Source organism: Necator americanus, chromosome IV, assembly GCF_031761385.1.
Source record: "Necator americanus strain Aroian chromosome IV, whole genome shotgun sequence".
In the NCBI taxonomy this organism is placed as follows: domain Eukaryota; kingdom Metazoa; phylum Nematoda; class Chromadorea; order Rhabditida; family Ancylostomatidae; genus Necator; species Necator americanus.
The window spans coordinates 23,277,169-23,300,917 of record NC_087374.1 but is presented as its reverse complement, the minus strand read 5'-3'; the positions used below and the strand labels follow the sequence as shown (position 1 = coordinate 23,300,917).

The 23,749-nt window shown below is 40.7% G+C and overlaps 2 protein-coding genes across 3 annotated transcripts; one reads left to right on the top strand and one right to left on the bottom strand.

Moving 5' to 3' along the window:
• Positions 1-641: 641 nt before the first annotated feature.
• RB195_002438 (uncharacterized protein) lies at positions 642-13,564 on the top strand (the record flags this gene model as incomplete). The annotated part of the gene is made up of 25 exons (XM_064199701.1): positions 642-693; positions 1,454-1,592; positions 2,289-2,369; positions 2,430-2,577; positions 4,581-4,730; positions 4,820-4,895; positions 5,331-5,497; positions 6,023-6,125; positions 6,191-6,337; positions 6,833-6,919; positions 7,178-7,293; positions 8,843-8,925; positions 9,046-9,202; positions 9,255-9,410; positions 9,468-9,547; positions 10,252-10,373; positions 10,428-10,528; positions 10,588-10,709; positions 10,767-10,857; positions 11,980-12,166; positions 12,306-12,372; positions 12,798-12,914; positions 12,979-13,057; positions 13,132-13,262; positions 13,357-13,564. The coding sequence occupies 25 exons, from the start codon at positions 642-644 to the stop codon at positions 13,562-13,564; spliced, it is 2,967 nt and encodes a 988-aa protein (XP_064055582.1).
• Positions 13,565-14,670: 1,106 nt separating this feature from the next.
• On the bottom strand, positions 14,671-23,725 carry RB195_002437 (uncharacterized protein; the record flags this gene model as incomplete). 2 transcript variants are annotated; one of them, XM_064199700.1, is made up of 13 exons in its annotated part: positions 14,671-14,741; positions 15,344-15,391; positions 15,464-15,499; positions 15,971-16,083; positions 16,139-16,346; positions 16,399-16,505; positions 16,971-17,038; positions 17,118-17,257; positions 18,878-19,041; positions 19,129-19,306; positions 20,173-20,199; positions 21,789-21,867; positions 23,684-23,725. In XM_064199700.1, the coding sequence occupies 13 exons, from the start codon at positions 23,723-23,725 to the stop codon at positions 14,671-14,673; spliced, it is 1,281 nt and encodes a 426-aa protein (XP_064055581.1). The 2 variants fall into 2 exon arrangements, with proteins under 2 accessions (XP_064055581.1, XP_013301723.2); XM_013446269.2 differs by lacking the exons at positions 21,789-21,867; positions 23,684-23,725 and adding an exon at positions 21,892-21,901.
• Positions 23,726-23,749: the final 24 nt, after the last annotated feature.

Here is a 23,749-nt window from a genome sequence, read left to right as displayed (position 1 = left end):
CAGTTGCGAATCGCGTGGTCACCGAAATGGGCGTGGCGAGATGAGGTTAAGGGTTGTGATTATGGCATACGCAGCTCACGTACACACGTAACCACTACCGCATTTCAATGTCACTCGGCTAGCCGGTGAGGATTTTTTCAGAATTTCCTCATGTGGATATCCATGGTCCGATGGGTTTCCAGAAACCTCTTTGTTTGATGTCCTCTTCCTGTGAAATTTTCTTCTCCTAAACTACGGTTCAATTTTGAAAACTAGGACCTGGAGATTTTTTTTCCAGAAGTTCCTTCACTCTTTTTCTTTCTTTTTTTTGTTCTGAAAATGTTGATATTCTTGGAACACGGAACACAAATTGTTCCGTAGAGCTCACAAGAGATTTGTTCGTCACATGCCGCGAAAATTAAGTGTTTTTTTTGTTGTCATTTGTCAGCCATATCTTTTTAGGGGGGTTTCGCATGACTTTTCAAGTAAATTACAGCCATTTCTCAGGATTTGATTTACGAGTCGTGCTCATTATTGCTGCAATAATTTTCTTAGAATCGTATTTCCTTGGTTAAAGCTGTGTTCCAGGTTTTTATCTTGGAATGTTACTACTATCGTCTCAATCTATTCCTAGGAAACGCTAATTAGTTTTCCTTCTTGAAATGCGGCCAGCGCTTCTTCTGATATTTTTAGCCAAATCTATATTTTCCGAAGGTGAGTAAGCATTTAATTTTCATTTCTGAAATTTACGATAGTTTTAATTTTCTGCTCGTTTTTTCTACCCTTAAGAACTTTAAGAGACTGAATTAGAACTATACGTCCAACGTTTGAGGAGAGTTCATCTTTGTTTTATGCGGTTATCCGCTTTTTTCTTCTGCTCGGAGATATTTCTTTTTTTCGCGGTCGTTTTTGGTCTTATCTCGTTTGCACCTTCATGTTTTCAGATAAATTATTTCTGTGTGAATTTATTTTCAGAAACGAATCAAACGAATTGTACATTGTATTAACAGGACAATTTTCCGTGCTCAAATTCTCAACACACTGTATGAGATCTTGCAGTTCCAGTTCTGCGTGTCATTCGAATTCTTTTTTTCGCGTTCTCTTCGACCAACGGTCATTCTTTCGATTCGTAAGTAACGAGATCCACAAGCTCTTTGTCTCGCCAAATTGACACAAAGTTGATAATGTCTATGTGTGCGACGTTGATGCCGAGTTCGCTAAGGTTCTCTCGTGACGATCACACCCTGAGGCACACTTGAAAATTCATTATTTCGAAAATAATTCGCATTACCGTGTTCGCAAGTACACCAGCACTTCTGCATATCTTCAGTGCTTATTGAGGTTCTTCGCCGAGACTATAATATCATTGCGCCCTTATGCGCATAGAGACATTTTTTATGATGGATATGGAAAAAAGCAGATGCACATTCGCTCCCAATGATGAAGATGCTGGCTTCAGGTTTTTCTTTTACAGGAGTATATGAGCTACGAATCTATGACGGAGCTGATCGTGGAACTCGTCTTACAATGGGGGTGGAGCTGCAACGACGTTTTGAGACGATGAAAAATTGTTTCGGACAGCTAGAGACGGAGATCGAATGGATCGAGTACCAGTGCGTTATGAATTTGCATAGAAAAGCGCTGATGACTTGACGAAGAGTAGCAAATTATCCCGAAAGGCAATTTGACCGAAGAAGTATGGACCTCAGCAATAATAACGCGATGTGACAGTGAAGGAGCAAATTAGATTTGTGAATGCATGTGCGGAAATCTTCACCAATTTTTTTCTCGACTTTTGAATTTTTACCACTCTCTACGGCACATGCTACTCGAACAAGAGCCAAAAAGATCAGAATTAGACTTGCTATAGTATTCGCTCAACTAACGGCCCTTGAGTCTATTTTTTAAAAAGTGCGATAACCAGGAAAAACAAGCTGAAACAAGTATATCGCACATTCTTAGCCAAGTACAAGGAAACGAATAAGAGGATTACGGTAGACGTGAGCATATTCTTGTATGTACTGATGGAGAGTGAACTGTATTAGGAAGTGGATGAGTGGATTTTTTTTTGGCCAGGCAAAAGTGACGCTTCCGATTTGTCTTGAAGTAAGAATCTGCAGGTTATGGAGTCATGTAGCTCCTAGCTGTATTTAAGACTAATCAAACTGGTGAAATAAGAATCGAATTAATACATAAGTGAGTGAACGAGTGAATAAATAAGTAAATAAATAGATAAATAAATAAGCCGTCTGTTTATTTTCAATCGTTTTGACATTTGCGTTGTTGTAGCTTATAAAAGTTCCTCGCAGGTCCTCCCGAAATGCTTTTTACACTTCCGCAGAACTGCCATCAGTGAAACCAAACGGTGACCTTACAGGAACGCTCCACTTGTAAGTGATAGGAGGTTCATCAGTTCTACGATGCACCACTACATTAATTACCCTTTTCAGACTATGCACGGGTAATCGTATGCATTCGCTGAACTTCCGCGTTCATATCACTCATCGGAACCATCATCCGCCAACGTTTGCCAAACCTGACTACCGTTTCTACGCACCTGTAACGCTACCGGTCGGGGCTCAAGTCGGCAAAATGGAGGTGAGCACATTCCATGGCGAAATAGGCCACAATTGCTTGACAGTGGTCAGATAGTGTTTTTAGAGGTTTTCTCGGGAAGGATTTTACTCGAGTAGTGCTCAGCAACGTTGCCATATGCTCACGCTGCTGGCCATTACTCAAGATCAGTGTTAAGCCGCGAGTTTTCGACAAACATCCAATTAAGGCATTCGTCTAATTACCGCCCGGACTTGGAGCATTTGAGTAAACAGTTGGCCAAATGAGCATAGTTGACGGGACATAAGAATATGGCGTGCGATGTTGTGCTTGATTCGTAACAGGTGTGACCGAGAAACGATCAGGAACACATCCGACTTTTTCCGCAAGAGAAACTCTTCTCTGCGTATTCTTTTGAAATTCTGCAGCCAATGCATAAAGGATCCAAGAAAAATTTTAAATACTGTTTCGAAAATAATTCCTCGTAAAAACAGCTAAAAATTTCGTGTGCCTAAATGAAATCAGAACACATGTAGTTCCGTTTGTTTAGTTTGTAAAAAAGTTTGTGTAGTTTGTAAAAAATCGTAAAGAATTCTCCAAAAGGATGCATCTAAGCAATCCTAATTTCAACGGAACGAATGGCTTCTGGTATACAAAAGTTACGTCCGTAGATAAGCACCTGGACATTTTGATGTATTTCATTACTATGCAATCCTTTCTCAACAGCTCTTCCTGAAAAGCTGCAGCATCGAAAAAATTCTATCTAGTTTTTTATCATCATCAGTGCGGAACTACATGTTTATCTACATACGTATGTACATATGGTGACTCGGTATCCTTTGAATAATCACTTCTCTAGAGGCCAAACACGCCATTTTTGGGTCAAATCCTTTGTTCCAAATCCCTTATTGCAAATAAATTCCAGACAGTTGTTTTCAGATCTCTCAATTTTAAATTCTTTTCAAAGAAAATCATCAATTTGTGTCGGAACCGACTACGATCGGAGGTCTTGCAATAAAAGGGGGACTTTGCTTCTAATAAAACATGTACTATCAGAAATGTCGGTTAGTTGCTGTATGTTTTGGCAACTGATAATCTAACCGGAACTCCCTTAGTTCTTTTTTTTCGTTTTGTTAAAGAAATAAATGTTTTGGCTACAACTAATTTTTAAGCACTAAGCACTCGTCATAGTTCCTTGTCGCATTTGGAGAAGTAACTTTATCTAATTAAAAAAGGGGCAAAAACAAAGTCATTAATGTAGCTTCTCAAATTTAAATACAGTCATGCACTTTGTATTCAAATGCGAAGATTTGGTTCAAATATTTATGAACTACTGAATTACTCAAACAGGAAATACATCTGCATGAACAGTTATGCCTCTAAGCCACTGAAAGATCCTTCAGTTTTTGAAGAAGTAGGACCTACCTATGATTCAGTACAGTGGTGAGATCTCATATTATGTACCTCTCAAACCGCAACTATTTTATTTATTTGTTTGTTTGTCAGTTCTTTTTTCATGTTCCTAGATAAAGTCGGTTTTCGCGCTACAGTAGAATCGCTAATTCTTCGACAGAAGACGAAAAGACTTGCTTCCTCCTTTTTTATAACACATCTCATGTTATTTTAGCCAAATTTTCAAAATCTTCACATCCATGTAGTCATAGCTGTGAAAGACACCACAATGTTCCAAATAGCATGTACATTACGGATATGTAGCTGTCATTTTTTTAACAATATAGTTAGGTCCAAAGTCATATGTACTTAGCGCGCAATTAACTTGGACTCAGCGTGCTAAAGTCAGCCACAGGTCATATAATTTTTTTCAAAAGGTAATTTAATATAGATTTCAAGAGTTCTAGTTATATCCAATCGATAGGGCTCGTACACACGTCCTTATTGATATTGATTTTGCAGTAGAGATAAAACTGAGATGTGTTGTGGAAAGAAGAAAAAAAACGCAGATCTGCGTCTTCTTCTTTTCTTATTCGTCTTCTGTCGAAGAATTCGCGATTCTACTGTACTGTGAGCCAGTGCCTCAGTATTTGCAGGTCTACGACAACGACCCGGTCATCTATAACTCAGAACGGAGTCTGAGCTTCACTCAAGAGCAACAACTGTTAACCGTGCACGCCGATGGAACTCTCGTACTCAAAGAAGAACTTTCCTCACAAATGGCATTTAAACCTATTAGGATGCAGGTATTAATCATGAGAGGATTATCACATATCATATCAGGTGATGAAAACTCATCATCGTATGTCTTATGTGACCTTACAACGTCTTCCAGGTTCTCGCCATAGATTACGGTAGTCCGCAGCTGTTCACCATCGCTAATCTCACTATTGTTCCGGTGACTGTATCGCGTAAGTGAGGCAGAAATATTCTTTGTAAGAGGTTTACGAGGGTTTTGAAGGAGTAGTTGTATCTACACAATAAATGATGAGATACTTTAAAGGCATCACCCCACGAATCTGAGGAGGTGCAGATTTCAGGTGGAGTATTCGTATACGAGATGGGAGACTACGGAGAGGGAGGTGATTCCGTCCATTTCCTGCTAATTGCCGTAAAAAACGGCCCGGAAGATGCGGCGCCGCACAAGACTGGCGCGCTCCAATCGAACCTCTTGTATAAAATGGTGCGCCAAAACGAATGAAGCCGTACTCCAGGCCGTTGTACGTCAATTAGGAAGAATGGCGCCCCCCCGTAGTCTCCCATCCTTATCGAATACCCGCCGAAATCTGCACCCCTCAATTCGTATACTTTAACGCTAAAGCGTGAAGTACATAACGTATTTACAGAGGTCGAGAACCTTCGAGTAAATGTTGCAACCGAAGATTATCAAATATTCGAATGGGACTCACCGTCTTATGGTCATCCAGAGAAATACCGTCTTATTATTGCAAAGGGTGAAAGCATGCACTACGAAGAGGAATTGGATGGCCGACGAACCGTGGCGCTGACTAAGGTGAGCAAACTATTAACTGCTAGGAAATCGCCTAAGAACAGCAGCGCTGTCGTGATAGCGACGCCATGGGAAACTGGTCCCAATTTTTGGTGATTTGTCATCGATGGCTTCCTACGTTCGCTCTTTCCGTTAATGTTACAATGATGACGAGCATTAGTAGGAAGATTCCGTTTTCTTCCTGAAATGTTTCATCAAGAAAAATCTCGTCCTAGGAATTTTTTTATCCACAAATCCCTCGATGAATAAGAGTAGAGCAAAAAAAATTAGAAAAGTAACCGAAGGAATCAAATTATTGAAAGATTATAAAAGCTGTTGAAGGCTTATTGATAACAAATAGTCTGAAAAAGGTCACCCTCAGTTACATTTTGTCCCTTTTATGAGGTACGCGCATGAAAAATTGCTTTTTTTTATTTATTTTTATTTTTATTTTATATTTACATTTTATTATTCATATATTTTATTTTATATATTTCATATTTTTTCTAACAGAACGTACCCACACTGCATAATAGCTTTATATTCCAGGTAGCTATATCCCCTTCGGGAAATTTCACTTACAAAGTTTCTGCTGTCGATGCGAACGGAGAAACACCTAGTGAATGGCAACGGTTCACTGTTTTCCAAAATGGTGAGCGCTGTTCTCTAGGACCCAGTGTTTCTAGACGTTTCTTGCGAATAATTCCAGTCATTCAGACCTAACATGCGAAGGTGAGTGTTCTTCTGGTGGCGTTCCCTTGTGCTACTATGGCGCATTCAACCACCTTGAACAGTTTGTCGACTCAAGAGGGGCGCATTGTCAATGTTTCCATGGATTTGTGGGTGTCGGATGTGATAAAACAGGTAGTTCTATCAGTCAGTTCTGGTCAAAAGTTCTGGTCAGCGTTGTCATCAACCTGGTGGCTCTGGGCGCTACCAGCTACCAGAGCCACCAAGCTGATGACAGCGCTGGCTAGCGGTCGCCTTATTATGGCGTTTATCCCATCGTATTTCCTGTCTTGACCCCGCTTGCGCAATCATTCGACGCAGCTTTCATCTCCTCGGTCATAACTGTTTCATCCATTATAAATGGCCGCCTCGAGATTGGCCCAATCGCTCAAATCGCCGTCAATTTCCGCGCTTGGCTGGCCGCCCTTTAGCCGGCGGGCGGACCGCGGTCGCCTAAGAGCGGTCGCGCCGGAAACAACACCTCAAGCGAGCACTTAATTGCGCCAAACACCCAAAACTGACACCCATTACGCTACATCAAGTGTGACGCGCGACGGCAATGAGGTCGCACGCCTGGGTGGTTCTCGACACCGGAAATATTGCGTGCTAATGCACTTATGTTGATTTCAGACAACTGTCAAACGGAGAAAACTGTGGATTCGTATGGAGGTTTGGATTGGAGAGAAGCGTCGGCTAACGCCACTGTGCAAGTCCCATGTGAGCAACGTTTTCAGGGTTTCGGTTTGAAATGAAACCAACAGGTGTTTGACTGTCTCCCTTTGGTCAGAATACCAACAGTGCTCTGTTTTTTGGACAGCGACAGTGCATTCAGAAGTGATGAGAGCTGGAAAATTGACTCTCTCGGGAACTTTTCTAAGTACTAACTAGATATGTTATTCTCGTTCTAATGCCAGGAAACAAACAGCTTTTTGAATTAAAAATTACTGTTTAAGCAACAAATGCCTGGCTGTTTAGGTCCATACAACACCGAAAACGATAAACAAAAAGTGGAAAGATCATGCGAATGGAATAAGAGTTTGGGACGTGCTGTTTGGGCGCGACAGAAGGAGTTGGAGAAATGCAAACCACAGGTACTTGTTTCGGGATTCTAGGATGCAACGCTCAAAAATGGTTCCGAAGCAACAGTATCTGTCTAAAAAAAAGAGTATTTGGGGATTGTCTTTTTAGTTCATCCGAATATTACTAGTACTTGAAAATAATTCTACCTCGACTATATAGTTTTATCAGGACCTCTAACTTGGTGCTTTCGGTAACATTGAAGAGCGCATTCAAATAAAAGGCCGTTCATCCAGAAGGAAAAGTGCATGGCTATGGAAAATTCACTAAACAGAACTGGAAACGGAAATCAATATTGAAATTGTTTTTTATTAGGCAATCAGGGGGATGGAAGGTTATATATGTAAGATGAATCGCATACAATATCTCAATTAGATTCTGGAAAAGAGTGAATTTCTTCTGATTCAGTCAAGCAAAGATCACACCTTCCAGTTAAGTACTCTCTTTTTTGGTCCTTTCTGAACGCTGAAACACAGAGATTTTCAGTTCTACGGAGCTAAAATCTTCATAACATCAAAAAATTCGAAAGAACCTCTTTCTATCTGTGCTACTTTCCTAGAATTGCTAGAGACAATGTGGTTATTTTACTTTCTGTTACTTCAGGAGAACGCGTGAACATCAATAGGACTTGTGGAATTTTCACCTCTGCACTGAGAATTTAAAATGAAAATTCACTGAAAACCTCGTCCAGATCTGGTTTTGTGGAGAACAAAGACTGAAAATCTTTTCCGTTAAACGAATATTTGCATCTGAGAGCAAGACTAACATTCAGCGACTAATCACCTGTGTACAAGCCTGTCACGATTTCATGATGCCAGGTGTTTTACCGGCAACATCTGGGACCTCTCGTATCCGCACCAGCTCGACGCGCTCTGATAGATGCTCGATGCTGTCAGCTCAGAGGCGATTAACCGCACAAACGTTTGCCGGGATTGAAAAAATCTGGGAATTTCCGCGGCACGATAAACACTTCCGCATATTCGGCACCGGGACAAATTGCTGCCTGGACAATAATCAAACGAAAGTGCAGAGCAAAGCATCAGAGTGAAACCGCTTTGGAGGGTCATTCTGGATTCTCTTATACCGTCGACGGTTTTTGTTTTTTCTTCTGAAACCTTGAAAAGTAGCGAAATAAAACATTGATTGCATTATTATTTTGCAGAAAATTCCACAAACACCGTAATTCTTAGCTATTGTTGTTTCAATATCTAAGAAGCCTTTCACATTTTTTTTTCGATGACTTTATCAATACCCGCTTTCTACTTGATTACTATGAAAATTTATTGTGGTGAGAAGAGCTAGAGAAACGGTTAAATATAAGATTTCTACTGGGGCACATCTCTACGGCTCAACGCGATCGTATGTGCACTCATCAAGATTTCTAAGAACATGGAAATTCTTCAAGAACCTACTGGGAAAAGCTCAGTACTCACACTTTGTCGGAGATTTCATTTAATTTGGGATTTTTCCGAAAAACTTCCACCTTTATCAATTTTTTCAGCTCATGTTTCTTAAAATTTCTTTTTTCTTTTTCTTTTCTTAAAATTCAGTGAGCTAATTTAGGCTTCCGTTCTGACTCATCTTGGGATGCTGGGCACGTTTGCACTGAACGCAAACGGCGTATCAACAATCCATACAGTTGCTAGGTGAGCGGTGTTTTTTTTTCTTGAAGAGATTCTGTATAGTGGGTTGGAATGGCTTCAAGATTTTCTCGTCATCATCTCCATACTACATATTCGCCGTTTTAAACCTTCTATTATCCCTAGATTCATCCGCGATCTGCTCACGGTGCCCGCATTTTCCGCTGATCCTACATCCACAGCTCATTTCGATCAGAAAATTGCCGAACAAGCGGCTCTTGTTATTGATTCGGTGCTACGAATTGATTTTGACGCACTTCAAGGGAACACCACCCTCGCTAAGGTAGGTCAAAACTATCCAGTCACTTGATGTTCCTCTGAATGTCCTGTTTTAGAACGAAATGTGGTCGATTTTGGCTGAATTCTCCACTCGACTCCCTTCACCTTTCACCCTAGTTTCCCCTGATCTCGGTCTTCACATGAAAGCAATGCAATGGGTGAAAGGCAGCGAAAATTTTGAAACCGTTCTCGGGACTAAATGTAGAGTGAAGGTAGTTTGACAAGTGCGTATATTCTCCACGAGGCTGACATCAAACGAATATTTTCAGTTGCCGACGATCGATTCAGATCACATTGTAAGAAGTGTATGTATGGCGAACGGATCTCTGTTCGATATAATCAGCTCACAGTGGGTTCTAAATGCCAACACTCTTATTATTATTATTTATATGGTGATAACTACTGCTAGTTCATGAAAGGAAAAGTTTTGAACAATTCTAAAACAACATTTATTGGGTAGACAAACAAAAAAATTATCCTTAGATTTTAACATTTGAGAGGTCGATTTTTAGATTTTATTATATTATTAAATTTAATTTGTAATTCTAGTTTTGTTACTGAATTCCATCTTAAAACTTTCTGCAATAAGAAACGGAATGCATTAATTCTTCAATTGAACTTATCGATGTTCGCCTGATCAAGAAATCAATCAGTTTGACGGATTTAATTGTGCACCTTAGAGATCGTACTGGTTCACAACTTGTTTCTTCAAATTTTTCCGAAAGTAGCGAGTAAACATAATTCTGTAAGTGACGCCAGAGGAGATTACTTCCAGAGACTTGGAATTCGTGCAATCCGATAAATAGATTTCCCAAAAAATTGTTCAGTGACTGCAAGAAGTGACTATTCGTAGAGAGTCTTTTTTGAAATAGATGGGATAAAATCATTGGCAGTTAGAAATTTCAGGAAGGTCAGTTGAAGTGAATACGATCAGCACCGACTAAATTCCTTTGAGCTTGAGAAAAAAACTGTTTCTGAAAAATTTTGGAATTTTTCGTAATATCAAAACTTAGTTCCAAGAAAAAATGAAGTGTTGCGAAGATTCCACTTCAGAAACCCTGTCCTTTCGTTGAAACTGGATTCGATGGATCATGTGTATTTCTCGAAAATGATGATCATGTTGAAGCCGAAGGACTATCTCTACAACTACACCTGTGTTCATTACGACACCTCAGGTACAGCACAAACTGCAAAACACAGCATTTTCCTAACACAGATCAGTTTTCCAGAAGGAGGTTGGTCCACTAGAGGAATCCGTAGGATCGATCCGAATTATCATGGATATGTGCGATGTGAGACTAATCACATGGGGATTTTCTCGCTATTGCCTGTAAGAACGATTACGTTCTAATCCACAATTACGTACAAAGCACTACGAGACCGTTCCAGGATAGCTACTTCATATCGGAAGACGATGCTATGAGAGATTTGGGCGTACTGTTACCTACAGTGACAACATTCATCTCAATGATCTGTTCAATATTTCTACTTTTTATGGCTGCTGTGCAAAAGTACGTTCGAGCTGGAACAGTTGGGAAGGAATAAACCAATAGTTTCCCTTCGTTCAGGAACCAAACGGTGGATTTTGCTCTACTCGTCTATCTGTTCTTCGTTTTTATGATCCATGTTGTTCACCTCGTAATGTTAATTGCTCCTCAGGTAAGGATATTTTCTAAAATAGCTCGTTTTGGAGAACTGGGGTCCACGGAATCCCAGACTCATCTGTTATGGTGCGTAGCTGCGTCCAGCAATATACACTCAGTATTTAACGGGGAAGCAAAAGAAGGGATTTTTGAGAGAGGACAGATTTTATTCTGTTTTTTTCTGAAACTTAAGATTTAGAAGCTTTTCGAGTAATTACCGATAAAATGCACTAGTTTTTTATCCACTTCTAAGGCACTCTAGGGTGGTTCTAAGGTATATAAAGATTATTTTGACAATCTTCTCGCTGATGGATCAGCGACCTCTGTACGGAGAAGTTGACAGATTGTATGAAGCAATTCCTGTATTCCTCTACTTTTGTTGTTTTTATACGACAAATCCACATTAAATACAGAGGACATTGTCATCCGAGCCAGAATGTCCTCAATAGCGCAATGGAGCGCGTCAAGACGGAAACACTCAAGGGTGGCTGTAATCTGAGCTTGTCCTTGAACAGAGATTCCACAGCAATCTCAGCCATATGTAGGAGGGTCGATAAGGGGAATGTTTTCTTAGAAACAAATAAACAACTTCCTCTAAAGCTCCTTTTTATAAAAAGAAGCTTATCTCAAATTTTGAATGCGTCATGTTGTCGAATATCTAGGACAAACTGGGTTGCATCGGTTTTTGCCGGGGAACTTTTCGGCTTTCCGAGAAGAAACTGAGATATGTTCACCACTTTTTCCATATTCCTAGGGACCACAGCTAGCCAATCTTCGCTTGTGAATTCGTTTATTATCATACTTGTGGGCTTGCTTTCACCGCGTTGGTCACGGTGAATAATGGCCAGGCTCTGTTTCGTATCTTCGTAATATTCGTAATATTTTAAATGTCGGGATATCATTATAAAACTGTGACTGGCGAAATAAACATAAACGCACGAATATTGACATTTTGGTTCCTTTTGTGGGAAGAATTGTTTCATTTTTCGTCGTTTCGCGTGAAGCATAGATCCAACAATCAACTAAGATATTGTAAAATGGTTACTCTCTCATTTAATCAGATGGCAAGTAAACCACAGGCGAAGATCCAAGCAATGCCGAGTTTCCGCATTCACACTCCCTGAATGACCTTTTTTAGGTGGGAGATCCGTTTGCTCTGTCACCAGCACTCCATCTCATTCTCCAGTTCTCGATCATATCCGTCAGTGCAACGTTGTACCTCGTGTTGTCCTCAATCCGAACTGTTCTTATGACTCATGAAAGAGTTAAAGAAGTGGATGAGCAGTGCTGCTCAAGACCATGTTCAGTTATTGGCCTAGGCATCTGTAAGTTTAAAATTCATCCTTGATTTTTTTCGGAGCGCTAGAATGTTTTTTCCGTCATTTTTTCTAGTCTTGATGAGTTCCTTAGAAAATGAATACTACTTTATAACTTTCCTTACCTATTAGGTTCAGTTTCTTTCAGTTCTTCCCGCAGTGCTAACGTTCACCACCTACTATTTCGCCAACGACTATGACAGTAGTCTATCGAGGTGAGCAATGGTATTTATCTCTGAAATTAACTTAGCTTCACATGTAGATTGTCAAGAAATGAAAGCAAGTGCAATTATCCGCTGCGGTTCGCCGTTTCCACACTCGTCATAGACGCGAAGACAATTCGAGCATTCAATCACTCGAAGAACCTAACTTTAAAAAAAAACGTTTGCAACACGTCGCTCTTAAACTGAAACTACGCTAAAATTCACTCTTTTGTGTTCTTCTTGCTATACACTGAAGCCATCACAAGTATACTCACCATTCTTTTCCTGGAACTTCTCTCTACTGTAATCGCTAAATTGCTGATTGGCAAACAACACAAAGCTTTTGGTCAACACTTCTTTTCTTCATATTCTTCATAGTCCGTCACTATCTTCCTGCTTTTTGTTATTTTATTCCATCTACTGCGTTAAAAATTAAGGGTGTTCGAACGCGTTGACTGGCTATTCCTCGCTAATTACCTATCCCCAACTGTATTGTTTTGCGCCATGACGATATCGTATGCGATGTGGAACATTTATTTGGGTGGTATGTGGAGGTTGGAATTTTCTCCTAGTTTTATAATTTTATTTCGCCTTCAAGAACTCATAAACGCCATACAGAACTCGTCATCGTGGATCTTCTGAGCGTTTTCTATCGTTAGCACCTGCTGTTCAAGCGTCTCTAGTTTCAATAGTAATGGTAAGTTGAGGCCGCTGCTTTTCTCTTGGATCTTTTCTATTTGACATACACAATCTGCAGTAGTGTTGTTTCAGCTTGGATTCCTAGCTTCTTTCACGATTTTGTTCCTATTTCGTGAAGAATCCTCTCTAGCGGCCATACTTTTCTCTTTGGCGCAGATACTGTATTCGTGTTGTGCATTTCTCTTTGCCGGATACCTCTTTAGGTAAGAATTGAGGAATCGGCTTCTGACCTGCTCAATCATAGTAGTTTATCTGTTTTTTTTAGAATAGTTGTTACTAATCTTGGTAATTTTTCAGGATGCGTTACCTTTTTGAGAGAGAAGAGGACGGTTCCACGCAATCGCTGGAACGTAAACGTGACATCTCTCGAGCGCTTCTCGATCATGTGGACGTAGCAGCGAAAACGAGTGACTGCGACAACGGTTCGCTGAAATCCGACTCAGGTGCATACCTTCGTATGCCACAGAATCTCTACGATCGTGCACCAATGGTTAGCATCGTATGACAAGAACATCATGACAATATCTTTCAAATTTGGGTGAATTGCTCCGTTATTTATAGGCAGAATGTAATTAAAATTTAGAGCTTTTTTCCTCTCGTTGTTTTCCTCGTCATTTTCGTTTTCGTCGTTCCTTTTCTCTTCTTTTACTTTGGTGTACTCATCTGTGATCTCCGAATTATCTTGTCAAAAATTCATAAGTAGCTTGTATGTATCGATTGTTTATAAGCGTTGATTTATCTCCTTGCTATAAATTTCTTAGAAATGTGAAAACTCGACAGTATGTATGACGCGCCTGTTATAAAGCAAATACACAAATCTGAAAAAAAGGCCAATGCAGTGGTCTGTTCCCTCTCCACCTAGACGGATGTTAATGTTATTGCATATGTTGGTGTTTTTACACGAGAATTCCGGCAAAGACCCCTTGAGCGCCGCTACAGCCGTCACTTTTGACCTTCTACAGACAACCTCAAACAAACTAAAGAGGATCAAAGCACGCTTTTTTCTTTAAAAGAAAGGCCCTAATTTGTGCTAATATGGAAAGGACTTCCACTACTATTAAAAAAAGATGATTAAGTCTTTGGTGTTCACCAATCCATTTGAGACGCACCACCGCTCCCAACTTCAAGTCAGAATCGTTCAAAATTTATACGTTTTTATAGTGTCTGACTTAAACAATGATTTTTGATAGCTAGCCAATGTATCAGCTCAGGGTCTTTATCTTCCCAGAAAAGCTTGACACAAATCTATTCACGTAGAAGAATAAATGGGTTGTTTTGCACTGCACCAGCCGTCCGGTCGCGATGGGACCTCTTACCGTGGTGTTGCAGTGGCCCTTGAAGTGCTTTGGGATCGGGCACAGATTGACCACCTTTTTCAGCGTCTGGGGTTATCCTTATCGTGGTTGGATATCGTCAATGACATTACGTTCGCTTATCTCAAGGAAACACATGGAAAGCACTTCGCATTCTTGCAACAAAAGTTTTATTTGATAGACTCGGCCTTATATGATGAACAGTGCACCCATATCAAAAGAAAAATTGCAACAAATCCAAATTTATTTGAATACGAATTGATGAAGAGGATATGAAAACTGGTGTTCCACCGAATATTCACCGCAAAACTGCAGCTGCGACCGTTACAACGAAAAGCGACAGAAGAGACAGAGCCACAGAAGTACATCCTGAAGAACAGAATTGTTTAACGCTCGACATATTCTCTCCACTTACGACGACGTTACGTTGACGTCCACAGCAGTCATCAACTCTTATCAATTTCTCCTTTGTGAGGTCGTAATTTGTGCGGTTGTATGGGGCCAGTACCACGTCGAGATGATTAGGATCACAGGGTTTCATATCTTGTTTTTTGATTCCTTTTGCCATTTTCCGGAACGTGCACTCTCGTCTTGTGATAAGCTGTTCATCCAATTCTTGGTGAAGTATCACTCATACGAAGCACATAATTTCGAAAACAAATTGCGTAATAGAACTTTTCTCTTTTCACGCTACAGAAAAACAACCTAATCCATCCGCTCCACGAAAAGGAATCCTCTGCCTCAAAAGCAAATACGGTGTGGAAATTTTGCCTTAAATCAGGATAGCGTTGTTTTCCACATACGATCGGTGTGATCCCACTCGAGATTTTTGTTTCCTTTTCTCCATGTGTAAACGCTCAGTTTAAAAGAGGAATAGAAGATTTGAGGAAGAAAAAACTTAAAACCGAAAACTGAACATTTTGCACCTATTAAAGCATGTCTGTGCAACCGTTTAGAATTATATTACCAACCGTTTGTCGTTGTCACTTCGTTTGGACCGGAAGTAGTGGTAACGTTAGCTGTAACGAACAAACATGGTCAGGGTAATCGGGTGAAACCGAGAAAATGCGAAGGCGGGTTGGCGAACTTACTTTGGGTTGAACTGCCAGTTGGCTCGTGCTGTTGATCTGCAAAAACACGAAGATTAACGTACGTTTTCTGCGCACAAATCATGGATTCCACAAAAAAAAAGCAGCGCTGTTCTATGGTCAGGCACTTAGGTGGAACCAGGAAATAGCGAGTCCGGGAGTTGTTCAGCGATCTACTTTGATTCATTCAAGAGCCCTTCTCTATCTCTATCCTAACGAGAGTTTTAGATCCTTTCGTCTACTTCTTCCATCACACCTCTATAAAGGAAAAGGGCCTTCAAGACCACGCATTCTCGATTCCGAATGCAACCGTTCAACCGGGTCGTCGCTGCGCATTTGCAGCAACGCTCGCTTCTTCTCCGTTTGTCCTCTACTCATTCCCTTCCCCTCTTCCCCTCTGACCTACCCCAACCGAAAGTGCATCGCGATCAAACGGCTGAACACACTCTGCATCGACTGTACAATCTCCGTTTAACGGATTTTATTTTTGAAAAATAACAGGAAATACACCTGTATCCTGAGTCGCATAGGAGACTAGAAATGCACCAGCATATTTGGATGATGGTTGAACAGACAACTGCTCGGAAATTACGCTCATATTCCACGAACCCGAGGAGGTTAAACTGAAATTTCCCAGCGAGTGGACAAAATCCGGAATATCTCAACCGTTAAACATACTTGTTCGCGTATATTTGGCTGCCAGCTTTCAGGTTCATAAACGTTACAGTAATATATTCGCCATCGTTCAAGTCGAATGATGCCTTTACGGTGAAATTCATTTTCTTGTCGTAAGTGATCAGCTGCTTCTCGGCGGCGCCGGTCTTCTTCGGATATTCGGCTGATAGTAGAATTCCCATCGACGGATGGGTTTTCATCTCATTGGGACCTTAAAAGACTATGCTGGTAAACAGATAGATAAATGAAAGTACTATTTCTACCTCTACTGATATTCCCTCCGAGAGTGAAACTAGCGGACCCGGTGGTTCTCACAGTGAATGCTCGCAGTGCAAGAAACGCAGGATCCATAGTTGTGTTTGCGCTGCCGCTAAAAAAGGATGCGATTGAGAGTTATATTTTCGAAAATCCATATTTATGCTGCGAAAAATGATTTCACTACATTTTTCTATGACGTAGGTTTAATACTGGTATTTTCTTCCTGTGTCTCCATTGCGTTTCCAGAAATTTCGCTTCCACCTCAATTCGTTTTACGTTCCTTTCTCGTACCTCAGTTCCTTTATGACAAGATCCAACCGCATGAACACAAATAATTTTTGATTGTCTCGCAAATTTCTTCTTTTTTTATTTCTTATTTCGCATTACAAAAATCACGCGATTCTCGAAATTCCTATCTCCACAATATAAATTCTCTCATAAAAATTCTACGAATTTCAATCTGGAGGTTTAAGGAAAGCTGGGGAGACTGTTAAGGAAACATGAAAAATTAAAGGATTTTACCTTCCGTTACCAGTTTTTTAGCGTTCGTTAATTGTTTGCTAACGCTAAAACTCACTTATATGTTATGATAGCACTGTACGTCGTTCCATTGGGCACACCAGAAAAGATTCCAAGCTCTACATCCTGTAAAGAAACAGAACAGCGGCAGAAATGTAAGAATCGTAGTCGAAAAAAACTCTGTGCTAAACGAGGCGCAACTCACCGGATCTGCGCTAAAGTTCGAAAGCTGCGCTCGTGTGGTTGGCGCGTTGTTCAGAAAGACAGCTGTGGTCACCTTCTTGAAATTAAACCTTGCTCCCTCTGCTGTGATCTTCCAAGCATCGAAAACCGGTGTTGTGTCATCTGAGTTCGGAGTAAAAATTAAGAAAAAAGGAAAAGACTGTATAAAATGAATTGTTTTTATCGTTGTTTACTTCAAGAACAAAACCAATTTGTTTTAGTCACCACCACTAATTTAACGCTTAAAGCTAATGTATCAAGAGAGTGATGTGGTACGGAAACCACAGGGAAAAAACCAGAATTCGAGTTGTGGATTAAAGGCATCACTCCCGAATCCGAGGTGGTGCAGAGATTTCAGATTTCAGGTGGAGTATTCTTATAAGGGATAGTAGATTATGGAGAAGAGGGTAATTACGTCCATTTCTTCCTAACTGCCGTAAAAAACGGCCTGAAAGATGCGACGCCTCCCAAGGTTGGCGTGCTCCAGTCGAACTGCCTGTAGAAAATAGTGCGCTAGAAAGCGCAATTAGGAAGAAATGGACGGAACCGCTCCCCTCTCCATAATCCACCATCCCGTATAAGAATACTCCACCTGAAATCACCACCTCGGATTCGTGGGGTGATGCCTTTAATCATTGACTGCTCTTGCGCGAAAGGAACCACACGAATAATGCCCCTTGAGATTTCCGAATGCTGAATATGTTCGACAGTGAATTTTCGAACTAACAAAAGAAAACACAGGTCGCGAATCGCTCCAAACTCAATGCAAAACCAGAGAATGGTTTCCAAAACGGGACCTACTGCGTCGATTTTTTTTTCATTTCGAACTGCGCGAACATGACAGGACGAACAACATGTCCAGTGATATTCTTACACCAGTTTCTATTATTTTTTACTTGTCCAAGGAAGTGATTATTTTTTGCGAGAAAATCACTACTGAAACCGACATAACCAAGTCTTTCGGGCTGGCCGTCTCCGATGCCACTTTTATCTCCTCAAACGAGTTAAAACGATGAGCGTAAAGTGTTTTTTCTTGAGTTTTGGAAACAACCAGAAGTCTCACGGAGCCAGATCAGGATAACAGGGCGACTACGTGTGAAGTGAACCAGAGCGGTGTGAAGTGGCGCATCGAAAAACGAACTTCTGGAGGCAACGTCAGCAAGTGTAACTCATAAACAACTGGCGCTCCTCTCATGAAATTTGACACAGATGTCAGAAAAGATTGTGCCAATATAAGAAAAAAATATGCATTTGGATAAACCCGGCAGCTTTAAATTGAAAAGTCTTACTACTTTTATTCATAGTAGTTGAAATTTTCCTAAACTCTTTCGTAGTGCAAAGGGCAAAGCAGTAATGGGCATCACCAGCATTACAATTAATAAAGTCCTGCAATTATTTTTGAGTAACCAATCAGTATGAGACAATTAAAAATTCAAAAAGAGACAGTAAACCAGCAGGAGTTTGATGAGTTGCTGACTTACGGATCGATGCAACAGCGCGAACAGAAGCGCTTTCTGATGACGTGATTCTATTTCTTAGTTCATTTCGGAATTTCTCCTTTAATATCATTACATTAGTTTGGTTTCTGTAAACTTCGGATCACTGCCTCATAATGACATCATGGTGATCCAACACATGGTCAGTCTGTTTCCTGTGACCTTTTGAAGCGAAATGAACTGGTCCATGCGATGATCTCATCTTGTTTAATGATAAAATATCAATAACAGAGATAGGAAAAATCACCAGCTGCATTTGTGGTGTAAAGGACACCCTTGAGACTGGCCGCTTCCTCCTTTGTTAATGTACTTTTCACCGAGAACGTAGCATTATCGCCGTCTCCTGTCCATGCTCGCTTCTGATTTATAGCAGTGCTATACGCCTTTGTCCATGTAGCAAGAACGAGAGCCCTTTAAAAAAACTCGTATGTCACAAAATTTCAAACAAAGAACACAAAAGAAGTGTAACTCATGTAACCGAGGAACAATTTCTCTTACGTTTTTTTCGTTTCGCCCCCGCTGTCCTCTAGAAAACATGTGATTTTCTTGAGAAGCTCGTCAGAATCGTTCGAAGCTACGTAGATGTAGGGTTTTGTACCAAAATCTATTTTTGGATCTCCTTGCCAATCCTTATTGAATAATGAAAGTGGAAGGATAATTTCCCCTAAGGCGTAGTCTGGAAATGAAATACAGGCAAGGTTAATGTATTACTTGATTGAAAATAAAGTGGACATTCGGTCACTAATGAGCAAAGCTGCTGCTGAAATCAAGTCTCGCTACAGAGTTTCAATTCTTTTTGTTGAAATACAATGCAAAAATACAGGAAATTGAGAACTGTTATTATTAATATTGATTCTCCTGTCGCTAACAGAAACCAGAATTGACGTAATTTGGAAACCTGAAGGAAGTCATAGAGTTCGGCATGCAGATTACGAATATGAACGTGGTCCCACTTAATTCTCCCCTCTGTTCTGAGAAACACTGTCTGTTCATACGAGGTGCGCGATAACGCTCCACCTTTGGGTACACGCAAGCGGTCGAAAGTCGGTGAAAATCTCCTCATTCACGAAAAACCAAAGAATGGGCTGCTGAGGAGTCCGCAGCGTGTACAATGGCGACACGTCCTGGTGTATCTCGTAGGAACAAACACCGTTTCCACGTCGATTTTCGAGGACGATCAAGAAAAACTGAGTGGGGCCACGCTCATATCTGTGATATACGCTCCCATTTCGGTATTTTCCACTAAGTTTCCACAGTACATCAATTTCGTAAAACGCAGCCTTTAATGTCACTTGGTGTCAAAAATGTTCGACCGCGTTAGCGCGACGCGAAGGACGCAAATTGCAGATTTCAGCAAGTATCCTCCCTCTTTCGTGCCTCAATCGATTTTGTGTCTCGGCCAAGCGTTCGAACATAATCGCACCCGTATGTGAAAGTGAGAGAGATAATAAGGGCAAGTTTTATAAAAATTAAAAAAAACATTTTCTGCGGATACATTAGCCAGAAAAGTCCGAAATAAAATTCGTGTAACGAATAACTCACCAAGAACAAGAAGCAGCAGCAATAATCCTGAAAATTGGAAGTTTCACTAAACTAAACTAACTACTAACGTCAAAATATCATCTGTGACTAAAAATTATGATTCGCTCTGGAACGTTTTCTCGGTTTTTTTTTTCTGCTGACTCATTCTCCGTTCACCTACTCCGCGCTAAGATCAGCTGAGTCATTTAGCATTTAGGCAATGACTTTTGATCTTTTCGTCGTGCAACCCATTGTAGCCATAAAGGCAAGCAAGCGGGTGGGCCCGCGACTGCAGCGCACGCTCCTCTCTTTGTCCTGTCCCAATCGCACTCAAAAGTTGAACAGATTGGGCAGCCAGCAAAAAAAATAGTAGAGAATTACAGGGTTACTGGCAAATAAACCCGGTAGTTGGGGGACACTCAACGCTGCTCCAGTCGAACTGCGCTCGAACTATGCTTAGAACGCAAAAAAAGGATAGTTCCCAGACCACAGAAATCGTACCGTAAAAACAGTCAAATGCGGATTGCGGAGAAGCGATCTCTGAGACTATCTTTGGTTCTTATTCTATCATAAAAGTGCTACATGATATAATTTACCTAGTCACTCCTAGTAGAGGTGCTCCTTTTTCCTGCATCTATCTTTTTTCTTTGTTTTGTAGCTCTGGCTTGCATGTTATGGATCTTTGAAGATTAGTGTTCAGGTTGTAGGGCCATGGCTGGGTTAGCTGCTCAATTCCAGTGATGACCTGTCAATTGATGAACTTCTCAAATGGAAAGCCACTTTACACTTAAGAACGCTCAGCGCCCCACTCCTCCCCAACTAACTTTGCACAAAAAAGCTACTGAAACTGTGCCCTGAACTTCTTACGGCGCAAGGAGATTTTTCTCTGCAAGAACCCAAACTAACTCAGAGGAAGTATAAACCCGTGGAGCAGATTATGCACAAAATTCGCTCGCACAGCTAGTTCATTTTCTGTCATGCTGCTGCAGCCCCTCTGCTATTCCACAAACGAACATGCATTTTTCGGCGACCATATTCAAAACGGCACAATCGTCGGACGCTCGGTGCAGTTGTGTAAGCGGTTGCACCCGAAGCGGCTGGGGTCGAGATGGACCATTGTGAACGGCAGTGTTTTTGCTCAGTTTCCATAATTTCCATAATTATCAAATTTCCAAATTTATTTTTTAAGTTCCATAATTTTCCAAAACGGCGTGTAGCAACCATGAGTATTCAAGTCTCTCGAAGGACACAATTTACCACGCAGTAGAACGACGTCGTCAAACAATGTCGTCCAACAGCTACGCTCCACAGCACTGTTTCGAGCGTAGCCGCTTACGGAGCTGAAACTCGCTCGCACCGAGCTTCAGGTCATTTTGATCCGACTACGTGCACGGAGTGATATCTAACTGCAGTTTTAGCTAGTTTGTAGCAAACTAGTGCTAATTTCCAATGGAACAAGCTTTTGTAAGAGACTAGAATCCATTTCCGCTTAGCTTATCCGCATAGAATGTGAGCACAATTCACTGAGTGATATCTCAAGTACTGACGATTCTCCACTCACATCAAAGCAGTTTTCGAAAACGAATCCGTTCGAAACAAATAAGAAATTTCCGAGAAGTCCTATGACTGCATCTTACCGTAATTTGGCAACAATTTTTCCATAGGAGTACTCGTAGTTGAATAATGAATGATGAATCGGAAAGTATATTGTAACAACTAAATAGGAAGAAGCATACCCACCTTTATGCATGACAAGACTAAAGGCTATGACGACGTGACTGCGTCTGGCCGATAGATCGTTTAGAAGCGAAATGTGTGATTTGACTCATGACGACGGTTTCTGTGTGCACATACATAAATTTTGTTTGTAGATGCTTTTGTGATCGTCTAATTTCCAGTGTTAGGCGGCGTATCACTCGTTTTCTGTTCGTCTATCTCATAAAAGGAAAGAAAGATTTCTCGAAACAATCTATTTCTGCATGTTAGACGTCACATTTCCACCCACCGTAGCCTCTTATCAATCTGTTTTTTCTTGTCAGTGGCAATAAAAAATGAGAAAGCTCATAAAGAGGTCAAGTCAAGATTTAGATGCCCACACGAGAAAAAAATCATGAGGAATGCCCGCATGCTCCTGGAATTTAAAGTGTGCAAAATAGGATCTTGGTCAAGAAATTTGAAACTGCGTGAAATTTGCTACTTTAGTGACTAATTACTATTGTTTGCTGGAACGCAGTGTATCAAATGCAATTCTGGTCATTTCCAGGATAATGACGGTTCATGTCGCTTCTTGCTTCGTTCCTTTTTCGAGTCTTTTCTCTTTTTCGTAGCCGTAGGTGTAGCGCAGGTCACTGTGTAGGCCACATACGCGTTCAAACGCCTAGAACGATTCTGGGTTCAAGTCGAAGGCAATGGCGCAACCGAAAGGACTGATCAGCGCCAGCAATTTGATTCCTCATCCATTTCTCTCTCTCCAGTAGGTTCTTATTCTATGATAAACCGTTCAGAGAGACTGCTGCTGCCTGTTATCACGTGGAAATAAGCTGGGATTTTGTCGACAACTAAATGTTTGGAATACCCACGACCTTATGAAAAATTTCTTACCTTGAACTAGATTTTTAAGCAAGTATTCTCGAAAATATAAATTATTGGACTGGTCAAGACTTAGTAGTTTTCCACAGCGGTAGTCTTCACAATATTCGATACCGAATATGGAAACTGACTGCTGCCGACGGTCCAGAGATTTGTCTTCTCGGTAGATCCTACTCGGGTTTTCCAGGCATTTAAGTGATTTGAGCAAGTTTCAAATACACAAATCAGTTCAATAACTGCATACTACCTATTTTGGTATTTACATACAAGTCTACATAACAAAACTGAAGAAATAAGATGAGAAATTAATGTGTATCACAGAAAAAAATGGGGGTCACTGTTGGCTGTTGCTTAAATTCGACTATCAACAAGTTGCAATCTTTATGCCAAGATTCAAGGAAAGTCGAACTTTCGCACTTCTGGGGGTCACTGTATTCGTTCAGCCAATAAGTGATGCGAATAACGTAATAGAAACACCCTATTACTTCAAAATTAAGATAAACAAGCCTTTCTACATCTAGGATACACCCTCAATTTTCAACAATCCTCCATCTTTCCTCCACCTCTTTTTTCCCCTAAAAACCACTCATTGGAAACGAATAGTATTTCTCCAGTGTTACTGGAAAAACGCAGTGTTTATGGGATCCAGCATGTTCCCGCGCTCAGAAGAACCTTTACGTAGAGCTAGCAATTTATGCAGTATAATTTCAGAAATAGTTGACATAAACTTCTACAGTAACAAAAAACCGGGAAGTGTCCTTTCACAACTAAAAAATGCTTTGAAGTCTTCTCAATCTCTTCCAAGCCGCTTACTTCAAGACATGTTGCTGTTGACATGTTGCTTGCTTTTCAAAAACCAGGAACTTAAGCTTTAAACCTGACAACCATACATTGAGAGGAATCAGGGAAAAAGAGAACCTTAAAAACAAATTTATCGCAAAACCTGAAACCGGAAAAGGACTTTATGTAACAGTGCAACTGCCATCTGATAATGCAACATGGTAGGAAA